General features: G+C 44.4%; 1 protein-coding gene across 6 annotated transcripts in view; it reads right to left on the bottom strand.

The window, feature by feature from the left end:
* Positions 1–14,880, bottom strand: part of nphp4 (nephronophthisis 4) — a 154,725-nt gene that overhangs the window by 42,008 nt on the left and 97,837 nt on the right. For all 6 annotated transcript variants that reach the window (XM_064297732.1, XM_064297733.1, XM_064297731.1 and 3 more), the window contains 3 exons: positions 10,037–10,228; positions 6,191–6,329; positions 1,166–1,224 (listed from right to left, as the gene is read on the bottom strand). In XM_064297732.1, the coding sequence (XP_064153802.1) occupies positions 1,166–1,224; positions 6,191–6,329; positions 10,037–10,228 (390 nt within the window). The remainder of the gene's footprint in view (positions 1–1,165; positions 1,225–6,190; positions 6,330–10,036; positions 10,229–14,880) is intronic.

Consider the following 14,880-nt stretch of genomic DNA (forward strand, 5'->3'; position numbering starts at 1 on the left):
TCACAGAGAGGCCGATGTCTGGAATATCCTATCAGTGCCTCACACCCACAGAGCCAGCAGATGACTCAAAGTGGGATCGCACAGGCTGGGGTGTTTAGTCAAACAAATGGGTGAGACTTCACATCACCTGCCTCCCCTATTCGCACAGAGAGGAGCCAAGGCGAGGGAGACGGAGCACACAGACCCAGCCAAAATGGCAGGTACCACTGCCAACAACGGAAAACACGGCCAAAATTCAAACCGCCGAATCTGGCGGCCCGGTCTCCGTGAGCAACCGCCAGCCGCTCCTGGGGTACCTCACTCTAATGTGGAGTACCCAAAATTCCCCCCTGTCCCCCCGCCCCCCAACGTTCCCCTTTTCATCACCTGACCTCAGAGCAGGACGACTAAACACCGCTTCATCCCACGGATAATTACGTCAAATTAGTTGCTTGCCCATTAATGTCCTAGGTTAATTCCACGGGCTTTTTCGATTATAACGCGCATTATCAGAAATAATGATAATTACGCAATTATGATCATTTTCATTACAATATTATATATCGTAGCAACCGCAATAGCGTGAATAAAAGAGCCATTCTTCTATTAACAATGCGGCTGAACTACCGCAGATGTTAGGATACATTATGGGATACTGCAAATTTCAGAAGAAATAATGGCAGAGTGGCACAATGGTTAGATAAGAGAAAATGTAACAACTGCACTATATATTTATATACACACACACACATATAGAGTATATACATACATTTTTTCTTATCTAACCACTGTGCCATTATTTTTACTGAAACTTGCAGTATCCTTATAAACATCTGAGACGGGTCACCCGCATTGTTAATAGAAAAATGCCTCCTTCCATTTTCTATTCTCACACAGTTTATATAAACACACAAAGCCGTGCGCATTATACTGGAAGAGGGTATAGATTGAGCAGATAAACAAAGGTATTTGCAATCAGAGTTTTCATTTTCTCGCTCTGACCCGCCAGGGTTCTCCAGCTGCCAGGGAGCTTGCGCGGTTCCAGGCCGATGTTGCAGCGGTGGCATTCCGACGGCCGGCCTCACCGCTCCTCGTGTGTGTGTGTGTGTGTGTGTGTGTGTGCAGCCTGGGCCCGAAGGCTCACCCCCCCCCCCCCCCCCCGACATTTTAAAACAAAGGCACTCACCCCGGGGCCCGGTGGCGACTGCGGCGGGGAGGACACTCGGGGCGCCGTCTCACTCAGACCTGTGCGGAGGGAAGGGCAGGCACAGTCGAATCAAAAAAATCAGGCACGGCCACCCGCGTTAGCGTCGAGCGTTTCCGACAGCGGAAGCGCAGGACGGCGCTAAACCGGCAGGGCCGCACGCCTCGGCGGTCACAGCTTCGGGAGCTGACACGCGCGATGCCACGACGCCGCGCCGCGGGAAAGTCAGGCTAATGTTTCCAAGGGAACGCCGCGATGAAGCGGGGCAGGGGATTCGTTGCAAAGGGGGGAAAACTGCACATCGCCACCAGGCCGTTATCCATAAATCACACTTCTGATTCTAATCCTGCTAGCATTCCATCGTCTGTTTTTTTTTAAAAATTTCCTCAAGCTATGTAACGTCACAGATGTGATAACATCGATTAATTCGCTCCCAACAGGCCACATATACCGAGGATGTATTAACTTTACGGCCGGGTAAAGCAATTCCGGGGGATATAAATCGAAGCAGCGAACGCGAAGCTGGCAATGGAATACATTTTTAATTGCATAATCACTTGGCCGCTTCGGTTTTATACGAAACGCGCACCTAATTGTCTGCCCCCCAGCCTGACTTGGCAGAGCACCACAGGAGGGGGGTTTTATTTGGGCCTGTCAGGCTACAGAATCCAGAGGAGGGGAGCCGTTTATGCTTGAAGAGCGGCGGCAGGTGAGCCGACTCCCGTTGCCAAGAAACGCATCATTAAAAATAAACTCCGAGGCCACGCGCAGGACGCAGAGAGAAGGAAGGAGGCCCGGGCCGCGCCCGCTTCACGCCCTCGCCGACGATGCCGAACGTCGATAATGCAGCGGCCCTCAGACCGCCGTTTGTCCAGAGTGGCCTTGGCGCCTGGAGCTCGGCCAGCGACGGTCACAAAAACACGAACCCTCTCCGAGCGGCGGCTCCGTCCGTCCTCAGCTATCAGTCATCCGGGGTCCTCTTCTATTTTTTTTGTTTTGTTTTGTTTTGTTTTGTTTTCCCAGAATATTCCGGACTCGACATTTCACGATTTTCATCTTGTTGGCAAAAGAGCAGACAGACATTTCATGGCCCGCGCATCCATCACGCTATAAAACCCTGTCCTCTTAAACTAGGCGGAGTGACACACAAACTGCTGACACAAGTTCATCACGTCCTGACAAATATATAGCAGGAAGCTGAGAGGACAGGAAGAAGAGGTTACCAAATACGATTATTTTTGGAGAAATATTACTGGGCACTGGGTTTTAACAATGTTCCTTATCATAATCTATACACTACTGTACATACAGTACTGTACATGAGTTAACAATTCAAGGTTCCATAGGAATGCCACTGCTGTAATTATCCCAGCTTAAACCTTAAATATCTTTCAAGAGTGTCATCTATATCTTCATTAGTTCTAACAGCTAAGAGCAGGGGCCATTTTAGGCAAAAGCCCAGATTCCACTGATTTATTTTTTCTCCTCTCGGAAAACCCAAAAGTTGCATTCCCGACTACTTGACTGCATAAATAGACTACACATGCTGAGATAAGGAGGAAATTAAGCCTATTTTATGTATACGGCTTGGAATCGGTGTGTATATCAGTTTCACCAGTGCACCAACCTTGTGCCAACAGGTAGCCAACTGGGTGCCCAGCTTCAAAGAACATTCCAGAGACTTCAGGCCGATAGGAACCAAGTTAGCTAAATGAACTGCACTCCGGTTTAGCAGAATATTAATCTCCCCACAAAGAGTTACACGCGCACTACTGGTTCAGCAAGGTCAGCAGGACATACGCACTTTGGAGCCTTATATAGGGGAGGGAAAAGTCAGCTTGTTTCACAGAATGGAATTAAGAGTTCATTCATCTGCTGTTCATCACCAAAGTGCTGAGCGCGACGTACCCTTGGAGGGAGTCCGAGACGATTACATTGTATGACCACTTCTTTTCCCTTTCAGCAGCACACAATGCGCTAAACTGCGGGCGATGGGCAGAATATTACTTCTCAGATGTTCCATGAAGTCACACAATTCAAAATCTGATTGCTTTTTTTTTTTTTTTTTTTTTTTTTTTTTTTAAATGGTTAGATTTGAGTTACTGGACAGACTGAAACGAGTTCAAACAAAAACTGAAAAAAATAATAATAATGGGAGAGCAGAATTAATTCAAACCTTCCTGTTTAATGTCCCCCCTCGCCCCGCCCCCCCTTCCACCCCCCAACCGTCCCCCCACCCACCTAACAGAGTCAAGCCCAGGTAGAGCGCTATAGGAATGAGGACGGAGGAGGCTGAACGAGGTGTTTCAGGAGGAAAATTGCAAACTGGAGTGAGCCACCACAGCTGCTAGCAAGTTCAATTTAACTGACGCGTAATTACTTCTCAAATCAATCTCTTTTACCCCCGGGCGCCACAGTCCTAATCCATTGTTTTCAGGTAGATTTGTCAACCTCTCCTGCTTGTACAGGCATGCCCCACACAGGGAGGCAGCCAGGCTGATTAATGTGAATTAGCACGGTCTTTTGAAGAGCCGTGATTTTCAGATGCGAACGCAGGCGCCATTTCACGGCCCTCTTTGCTGCCCCACAGAGCCCGTTTTTTGGCCACTTAACCCGAGGGTCCGCTGAAACGCTCCCGGAAACTGCCGTGCGTTTGAGCCCGTAAAATGGAGCCCGAGGATCCTTTAACAGCTTGACACGGGTATCAATTCTCAGGCTCCGAATCATTACATTGGAGTCTAGCCTTGAGTGTTTGTAAACAAATCACTCATGATTCTCCATGCACCAGTGGAGCTATTATGACAATATGGAAATGCAACTTAGTAGTCGAGCGCACGTACAACAGGGTTCCATCTTAAAGTCTGTTCCCGCCTCTTAATTTCAGAGCGGCATTATAGCTAAAATATCGCTTTAAAAAATAAATGCTTTGCCACATACGATATTGTCAGCAGAACCTGACAACATCAACAGCAACCTGAAAAATGTACATGACAGTGGGATATTGATTTTTTTTTTAAACTGCACTAGCATAAGCATATCATAAAGGCCTATTTACTGAGCAACAGTGGTTTATTGACAACCATCAAATATATAAATATGGATGTAACTATACGCGTAGAGCGAGTGGTTTCTCCGCTTGCGACATTTTTCCATTAAAGCCAACTGAAGAATAAGCGGCAGATGAGAGTGAGAGAGAGACAGCGCTTTGATTTGAAGAGAATATACTCTGACTGTTGAAGGATGGATATATGCAAAACGTCTCCTATGGCACTGTCATCCTTACTGCAGGCGCCACACACCGTTATATGTGGAAATGCAAACAAGCTTTTACGGCCAGAAAGGCACCTCTGAATGCACACACACTTCACGTTCCACGCGCGCACACAGCTGGTGGGTTGCACTGAAATGTGATTGTGCGTCAGATTCTTGCTAAAAGGATGACACCAGTAGCTAACAAGCAAGGTATGTATTAAGAATCTCGACGTCTGAATGAAAGGACGGTCAACATCCCCGCACATACACTCCTTCAATAATTCCTTCAACAGTGTCCATGAACTGGGTCCACTGCAGGAAATCACATGACAAACCATTAAAAAAAAAACATACAGGGATCTCAGAATTGCTCGCTGTACTTACATTCATAAATGACACAATTTTTTTTTACATGCCATTCAAAGCATTTCTTATGGTACTTCAGTGAACACTGAACTTGCATTTTACTGAAGAGTGGTACAGCGCCTGAATAAAGAGTGGTGAAACTGCATATCTGTTTCATATTTGACGTGTGTCTGTGACATGCATCTACAGAATTCTCAGCATTTTTCTGGGAACTGAGAAGAATTATAGGCACTACACCAGCACACATTAAAAAACAAAATAATAAAAAACCTCCAGTTCCACCTCAGCCTCTTTGATTGCAACAACAAAATTTCAATGAAGACCGTAGCTTACAAATGGTACAGTAAATTTCCGTGCGCTTGCTGATGCCGTCGACAGTATTGAACGCTTCCTCGTGGAATATTTATTGGGCCCTTAATCACATTCACGAGAGATGTATAGTAAACAAATCCCGCGATTGTTTCCCTTGATCATTTTCCTCCGGGCCCAAGGCCTACTGCAGCAGCTCTCCTGTGGGGCATTTTTCCATTGTTTGGGGCCCAGGCTGCAGATTTCCCGCTGAATTAATTTCCAAATCTCCGTAGTTATGAGAGATGTGTGCTATCAAGCAGAGAACACCTAGAACGCCCCTCCCCCCCCCCACCCGCGCTCTCCCGTTCCTAATTGCCAAACATCATCATTATTTACGGGACGGGTGACGGCGCCGAGATGATGTCGCGTTGGCAGGAGAGCCGCACCGGCACGGGCCGAAAGGCGCCGTGATGGATCGCGCCGTTAACTTTACTCGCCGATGTCACGCCCGCGTTAGCGCACCGTTCCGCCACCTCACAGCGCTTCAGAAGCGGCTCCGAAGACGTTCAGCGCAACGCTGGGGCTCTGCGCCCTACAGATACGCCAGGCTGAGTCCTGCCGTCGAAACTTTCCCCGATGAAGCGCAGCTTCGGGAATGCCGAGGACGTGACATTAACGCACGGTCTTTGCAGTGGAGTGATTGCGATCTTATCATTATTTGCCAACTCCTTCACCAGGTGCGATGAAAATTCTTTGATCAATCGGTCACTGCCTGGCTGCACAGGCTTGAGTTTGAGCTGCCGAAATTGTTGAAGCTGTCGGTTTGCAGTTTAAAAAAAAACCAGAACAACACGACGGTTTCAAAGGAAAGTAACACGAATAAGAAGACACGTGAGGGAGCCATGGCCAGGAGTCGCTCAATATTCGCTCTTACAGGAGCCTATTTTTTTTCCAATACAAACTCCATACTTTTCATTGATGGCGTTCTAGACAGGGGAAAAGAACAAGCGAATGCATTGAGTTGTAAGTCACGTCACACTTAAGGCTGATCTGAGCCCATGTCCTCCCCCCCCCCCCCCCCCAGTTCTAAAGACTTGCCTCTTGACGGGGAAGGGGGCTTCTTGTGTCGAGACGCCTCCTCCTGCCTGTTCTTCAGGGACAACGCTGGGCTGGGGGGCCGGCCTTCGGATCGGGCGGAGAACCTGAACTTCACGGTTCCCCTCTCCAGGTCCCTCACCTGCGGAACATTCGGACGGAGAGCGTTTCACCTTGACATGGAAGGCGATAAAAATGCAAACGCATTCCATTTCCCAAGCCAAGCGAGCTTGGGAAATGAAAAAAAAAAAAAAAAAAACGACTTTCATCTATTGCATCAATCACGACGGTGCGTTCTGCGGAATCGCCGGAAAAAGTATAAATCAAGTAAACTGTTTGATGGGTGAGGGCAACCAACTGAATTTTAACAATCTCTTCCCGCAGAAGAAGTTGTCTGTACAAGAGAGAAGGCTATTCAATTCACAGAGCAGCGGGGTCAAATCCACGTTGCATGATACATTTTACGACCGCAAAAATGGCTGGCTTGCTGTAGCTTATCTGATGAAGGAAACTATATAGGAGGAAATGCAGGCGAGAGAGGGGGGAGGTTCAGTCGGTGGGGCGGGGGGTGGAGGTAAGTCCCGGTGGAGGCCAGCATGCCGGGCCAGGAAGAGAGCGGTTTACTGCACACCTCCATTTCCACGCCAGCAGGGACTCCTCAGCCCGTCCGTGAGAGAAAGCCAATTGAAGAGGGATCAGTGGGGGAGGGCATTACGCCACAGAGAATAGAGATGCATGGGCAGAGGAAAATCAGTCAATTCGCTGCAATGAGAATAGCTATAGTGTAGTGTTTAGCATGAGCCATTATTACAGCAAATGGACTCCAAAACCAAGGGGGTTCTATTCATCCCGCTGGGCTGTGGTTCGCATATTACACACATAAATATAATGCCCTCCAGAATTATTGGCAGCCTCAATTAATATGAGGGGGGAAAAAAAATAAATGCAGGATAAAATTAACTTTTTCAAATGTTTTCTATGCTCAGCGATATGAGAAAATGATACAATCTTATTGCGATGACATTTCGCAGTGGGGGAAAAAAAAATTACATGTTATTCTGAAGAAATATGGGTCCCTGCATTCAGTACTTTGTGCAACTTTCTTAAGGCAACAATCATGGTGGAAGTGTAGCATGATGGTTAGGGAACGGCAAGTTCGATTCCCAGGTAGGACACTGCTGTTGTACCCTTCAGCAAGGTACTTGACCTGAATTGCTTCAGTATATATCCAGACGTATAAATGGATGCTAGGTAAAAATGCTAAAACCTTCTGTAAGTTCCACTGGATAAGAGCATCTGCTAAAAGCCAGTAATATAATGTAATGTAATGTAATGTAACAACAGCACTTCTGTTATAATGTTTGATGAGGTAGAAGAACACATATCAAGGGATCCGATGCTATTCCTCCAAGCAGAAGGCTCAGGTTTAGGGCACAGGACTGGAATAGGCATTGTAAACTCTTCAATCCAGCAGTCAGCAGTTAACAGTCAGTCAGTTTTTGTGGATTTGGAGGAAGGCTCTGGATCATTGTCCAGCTGGAAGATCCAACCATGATCCAGTTTTGGCTTCCTGGCAGAGTCTATGATGCCATGTATTCTAACAAGGTACCCAGGGCCTCTGGAAGCCAAGCAGCCCCCGGAACACCATCACATGTCCACCACCATATTTCACACCTGGGATGACCATGCCTCTTTTTACACCAAACCCACCTCTGGTGTTTGTGGCAAATAAGCTCTACATTTCTGACCACAGAACCTAGCTCCAATCAAAGCTCCAAATCAAATGGTGTTTAGAAAACTCTTACGTGCTTACGTTTCTGGATTGATGACAGTGAAGGCGAGCTGTGGGTTTTTCGTGGGCCAGCCTTCCAAATAGCTTGCTGGCATGGAGGTGGTGTGTAATTTTAGTTTTCGGAGACTTGGTGACTCCAAAAAACGCAACCAAACTTCTGTAATTCTCCAACTGTTATCCGTGGATAATTTTTTGGCTCAGTGAGCCAGTGAGGTCACTGCACATGGATACAGAACGCACTCGTGTCCTCCCACAGGCAGGCTGATCACAGCCTGCGTTCTTTTAGGTCATCTCAGGTATTTTAAGGTATTCAACGACTTGTTCATAGCTGCAGCCTAATTTAAAACAGCCAACAACCTTTTGTCTCACTTGTGCGTCCCGAGTGTGTTTTTGTGTGTGTGTGAGCGCGCATTTCTTTCTTTTAATAAAACGCATTGCTCTGATTGCTGTAGCGAAGGTAATGTGCCAGACAGGTCAATAATTTCGGTCTCGAGGATTTGTCTAACTTACACACAGCCGTGGAAAGAAGCACTTGACTGCTCTATCCCCTCCCTGCTCTGTTTATCCTAATCTAGCGGGGCACAACCGCGGCGGATCTGTTTCGGGACTTTGCGCCACCTCCTGCTCTCGGCTAATTTAATTAGATAAATCATTTATTTGAGCTAATGCCACGCGCTGCAGACTCACCCGTGCGGAAATGCGAGCGCTGTAAAGGTGAACATTCATTTTTCACTAATTGTGAAATCTTGGAAAGTGGGGGGGGGGGAGACGGGGGGCAATTAGCTGAGTAGGACAATATAAGCCTATAACTGCCAAATACATAACGGACACATAACTGTAAAGGGTAATTATGCAATGATGAGAAAAAGACAATCAACCAGTAATTAACCACAAGTCAAATAAAACTAATCAGTAACGGTTCGCTTCCCCATTGTACAGGCTAAATTTGATACTGCACTTGCAGAGGAGGAAGAACACTATTGCAATGCCTCAGATAAGCTGGCAAGACACCACTGAAGCTCGGCTACAATAAATATCTCCTAAGAAAATGTCTCTATTTTTTTTTTTGCTTTGTAGTCAGCATAGGGCATTGCGAAAGGCGCATGAAATATGTAGGCTAGGCCAGCCCTAAATTAAAATTCAAACAAAGAACACATCATTAATTCAACAAGAGGGAAAAATTTAAATAGGAACAGTAAAGTGGTATGACTAAATACACAATGCCTTCTAAATTTAGCAAAACCACCAAAGGAAATAGCAAAGGAATCATATAAACAACCATTTCAAATGAAGCCTTATGTAAAAAAGAGTTATATCCTAACTGACCTAAACCTAAATAATTTTCATCCACCAAAATGGAAGAACATTTACTGCCAAGATGTGCCATCATACAGAATACAATATACACTGCTTTATTTGAAACTACAGTAAATGTAGGAGCACCATGTATGTGTCTGTATCTAGGAGAGATATAAAAAAACCAGTGTTAATTTGCAATAGTGAATTAGTACATTAATCTTAATCTTAGGCCAAACATTTTTAGGATGGGTTGTCAACAAGCTGTGCTATACTGAAGCACAAACACAGTTATAGATTAGATATGTGCACATGTCACAGGTATCCTTTAAAACATTATAAGGGATACCTGTGACATGCGCATATTGCAATATGCATCAATTGAAAGCTGAGTATTACTAATACATAACAAAATGTGGAGCCATTGGACATGCTCATGAGTACTTTGTAGAAAATAAAGTGAGGAAAACGGCCTGGTTGTAGAAACAATAAAAGCAAAAAGGAGAAGTGAAGAGATGGAAACTTGGAAAGGAAGACAGAGCTCTCTACAGCAGTTTTTAATTTAGCCTTTACTGAACAGAGGAATCTCACTGAGACTGAAGATCTGGCAAAGGCAGCAATGCATACAAATGGCATACAAAAAAAAATCACACTTGAGACACAGAAGACCACTAAACCAGCGGACTTGTGACGAAGAAAGCCTCAGATGTAACTGCCTTCACCCACAAAGTGACAGTTAAACGCACACTGCGCTCGAGTACCTCGGTGGAGCTTCGGTCCGGGGGCGGGGCCGCATACACCATGACCCCGCTGGGGCCCCGAACGTCGCCGCCCTGCAGGGCCAGAGTCACGTCTGCGGCGGCGGCGTTCCCCGGCTCCTGGAACGGGCACCAGACGGCCCAGCGCAGGCACTGCATGAAGGCCGTCCTGGAGAAGGAGGACGCCAAAGTCACCTGCAGGGGGTTCAGGAGACAAAACAAATTACAGCCAATCACCCGCTAGGAAAGCCCACCGAAAAAAAATAAAATAAAACACACGGTAATAATAATAATAATAATAATATGTGTCAGGTACTTCATTTTGTGGCTGCAATGACCCTGGGGAACGGGGGTAAAAAAACACTGCTAACTGGGAAAATCAATCACTGAGTCACTCAAAAAGTGAGACACCCCGTCTCCAGAATCGTTAATGAACACTAGACCGGAACATTATAATGGGGAAAGAAAGGGTGCAATATATTTTGGAAATCAAAGAGGTTCTGCTGCCTGCTCTTCAGGAAAAGCTAGGACCTAGCTCTGTCCTGACCTCCTCAACACACATGAAAAGCTGTAAATTCAGCACACTCTTTTGAGCTGAAGCACCAATTCAATCCTCTGGAAAAATAACCATGCTCTATAGGAACAGACGTGTATTCCATGTTGTATCAATTACCCAGGATCAAGAATTCCTCCTCGTATCATAAAAAAGGTGCTTCTCAAGCGCTTTACAGTAGAGCCACTTATCTACATCCCCCTGTTTGCACAAGGGTGACAGAACCTCGCACAATCTTTCACAGAAACCTCTGTCAGCCCGTTCTAATGGACAAAAATGATGCTGCTTATTTGTAGATTGGTACATCGTTTTATTTTCACTGTTTATCAATTTTGTTATTTATTTTCTAATTTGGTTTTTATTAATTTCATTAATTTTGGCAGAAACAAATGGCACTTCAATATGTGAAATACAATTTTCCAGGAGATTTATAGTTCCATGCATTAATTGCTGTGTACTGCCAATAAACACAGCCATTCTGTTTGACCTCGTATCTTAAAATAACCAATCTGTTCTTCAACACAGCAACTGTTCAATTTAATATATGCACAAAATCAGGAGAAGTCAGAGTCAAGTTAATTTTCACGAAAAGACCATTTTCCACCTCTACTGGTACTCAGACTGTGAAGTGAAGTGACCTTCACAAATGGACTTGTAAAATATATATCTAACACTTCCCCTTTCCAGTGAATTGTTCTAAAAGGAAAATGCCAAGCGTTCCCCATTTGATGGACCTTTCAATTCTGAATTAGAAAGCCCGCATTTAATTCTTGCGAGCACTGCTGCTTAAGAAATAAATTCTTCTGGATGAGCAGTCTCCGGTCAGAGCCAAAGCACAGTGTTACATAAACCTAAGTTTCAGGGTTTGTTTGGCAGTGACATTTTCAATCCAATACAGTGGTTGATGAAAGTGGTGCTTTTCTTCAGGGCGGACAGCTACATCCTATGGAATCCTATTCTATGGAACCACATGGGGGAAAAAGGGGAAGGGGGGTGGGTAAAATGTCTTGCTAACTATAGGTTTGAAGGGTGAATTGCACCAGTAAAATTTATGTAATATATTTATTGAACTCTATTGAATCTCGTGGGGATGATTTGCCCGCAGCAAATCCCATCCTAGTTACTTAGGAGCAGAGGGCAGCCACAATGCAGCGCCTGGGGACTGGCTCCAGTTCTGAGGCCAGAGCCTCGGTCAAGGGCAATGGCAGGAGCGCACCTAACATGCATGCCTTTCAGTGTGGGAGGAAACCAGAGGAGACGCACGCAAACACGGGGAGAACATGCAAACTCCACGCAGAGGCGACTCTGCCAGGACTCAAACCATTCATATTCACTGGGAATAAAACAGACCAGAAAGCATCCTACTTAAAAGATAAAAAACAAAGAAAAAAAATAGAATACGATGGATAATAGAATTCTTAAAAAAATAACTTAAAAAGGGTTAAATCAAAAAAGAAATTATTTCCACAAGCACTGAATATGTGGTGTAGAAGAAAATGTGCTACAGCGAACTCCACTCTCGACCCAAAAAGGGTGACATTTGCTCAATCTTAAGTGGGACTCTACTTCCACAGGCCTTCACTCAATCACAGCACAAAAAAATCCAGAAGGGAAAACTGCTTAACAAAGGCACCAAGATGTTCTGTGTGCTCCATAAGAACACCACCCCCCCCCCCCCCCTTCTTGGATGAGCAATCCGTTATGAAAATAAGCAAAGCAGGGATAATACAAAAAGATGATTAAACACAGGAGTGCGTTTAAAATTACTAGACCTTGATGTTCTTTCTTTATTTCACAGCTCTACGCAAACGGGAGGCCAGACCGTATTTGACCAGCTATAATGGCTGTGAGGAGAGGCAGAGTCCAGGCATCCTTTCATAAAAGAATAAGAGGGTCTACCGTGAAAGAGCTCTCGCAGAATGCATTCACGTTAGATGACACGCTGTACAGAATGCAGGAATTATGCCTTTTTTGACAGGCTGACACCTTTGTAAAGGGAATCATTCTGGAAAAAAGCAACATCCTGAAATCAAATGTTTTGAAGTTCTCATCACAGAAGCTTCTGTCACCGTTTCAAATCCAGTATGACCAGTTTTCAGGTTGAAAAAAGCAATGGACTGTAGTTGTAGATTTTTTTCAATTCTCTTAAATTAAAATATATCACTATACCGGTGACTGTCTTTAGCCAGGAAGACTTCAAGTCCCTGTTTGCTCTGTTGTAAAGCTGAGGTTTTTTAAAAGCATTAACATAAATGGAAATATCCTTTTTAAAAGTTTAAAAGCTTGTAACCTTATTTGGGTTAATGATCACATTTTCCCTGGTAGGAATGACCAATTAATCAACCGTAATGAACACCGGCCTTTTGAAAATCCAGTGTTCAAGGAAGACTTTGATTTTTCTTTTCTTCTCCCCCCACCCCCCACCCACGCTTCATTTTGTTTGCACCTAATTTCACAGCGCCAGCGGTGGTTTGGGGGGGTGGGGGTTGGGGGGGTTCGCCTCATGGTCATCTGTGTCCTTTCATATTTACACCTGCACTTTTCATAATGGAAGTGTGAATCCTGATTTTTCCAGGGGAAGCCCACGGACACAGCTAACGAATCTGAGGCAGTTACAAACGTTTCCTGACCATTCACAGTTGCACTGAGCACGCCTGCGATGTTTCCGTAAACATTCTGCAGCCAATTATGCGGACCAGCATACCATATGCAGTGACATTTTGAATGTTGACAAGTCAAAGTGCATCACACAGCATGTGGTTAAAAAAAAAAAAAAAAAGACCCTAAGCCAAAAAATCATATCAAAGTACTTCTTTACGCTTCTGAGCACGCTCAAGTACTGTCCTAATGTAGGAAACCCACCACACTGATCCGAGATGGTTGAGTCATTTCAAACAACTTCTGTACACACTTCTAGGAACTGAAGATGCGTACATTTTGAAATACAGAATGTACCGCGCATCACTGCGCAAACACGGTTTTCGGTCGTTGTCAAGCTTGGTTTTGGTTACTATTCATAGATTATAAGAAGAGAAACAGTTGCAGCTACCAAGTAAGAACTGAAAGAGCTGTGTTAGAACACCTTTTAGACGACTGGCACACTCTCTCAAAAGTCTGCCCATGAGGCCATCCGGCCCAGGAGCCGTGCGAGGCTGAATGCCTGAGGCAGCAGCCAACCACTCCCTCTGGCAGCAGCATTGTATTAGACCTGGGAGCGCTCTCACAGACAGCTTCACTCACTTACTAAAATCAACAGAATCAAATCTTCCATAGAATATGTTTAAAATCATTTTAAAAGGCCAGATTCCCCTAAAGTTGTCCATTTGTCTCTTGGTCGACAATTTTATGGACTTTTTAAAACGATTTAAATCACTTAATGGCCTTAAGGTACAGATAAATTAAGTAACTGCACAACCATGACCAAACAGCAAGCACAGTTCACAGGTACAATAATATATTATACTTTTAGTTGTAAAGCATAGTGTTTCATCCATCAGATCAGTCTTTATAAGAGGGACCTGCCAGGTTTCATCTTCTCAACTGCCACAGCTGCCTGAACACAATTATTTTGAATTTAATTTCTTGTGTGTTTTTTTTTTAAATTAAAGTAACTTAGCTATTGGTATTGTCTAAATACATCTGTATAATGAAATAGCTGACTTAATTATGACAGAACACTAATTACAGGGGCAATTTCAATGTCATCTTTGTCATCAAGCAATTCTGGTATTGTATGACTCAACTTGAAACCAAGAAATAATCATTTCTGTCTCTGTTAACCAGGAGAAACCCTTGTGCAGAAGACCAGCATTACCGTCAGGTTTCAGGTCATTTTAAAAATCCACGCTTAAGTTAGGGGTAATTTGCCAAAATCCATGAGAATCGGACAAACCCCGTTTTACCAAATCTTTTTCAGAAATTTTCAGAATCTCCAAAGGTCAATGGAGAAAGACACAAACTGTCAGTAAAAGAGTGGTTTTCAATTCAGACTCATTCAGGTACAAAAATCCAAATATTTAAACATACTGTATATATTCAACCAATGATATAACTCGATTTTCTTTTTTTTTTAAGCAAGAAGCAAAAAGCATTAATGTCACACCTCAAATATAAAGACATTTTGGCAGGATTGGGCATAAGCAGAGTGATGTCACAGTCAATTCTTCTGTTTATTTCAGATGATTATAAGGAATAACAGTTTTTTCCCCCTTTTGAGCTGAACAGAAAATTCACACCTTGGTGCAAACTTAAAATCCAATGCGGAAGTGATTTTTACCTGTAAACACGCTCCATC

The sequence above is a fragment of the Anguilla rostrata genome, chromosome 11 (genome assembly GCF_018555375.3).
Source record: "Anguilla rostrata isolate EN2019 chromosome 11, ASM1855537v3, whole genome shotgun sequence".
In the NCBI taxonomy this organism is placed as follows: Eukaryota; Metazoa; Chordata; class Actinopteri; order Anguilliformes; family Anguillidae; genus Anguilla; species Anguilla rostrata.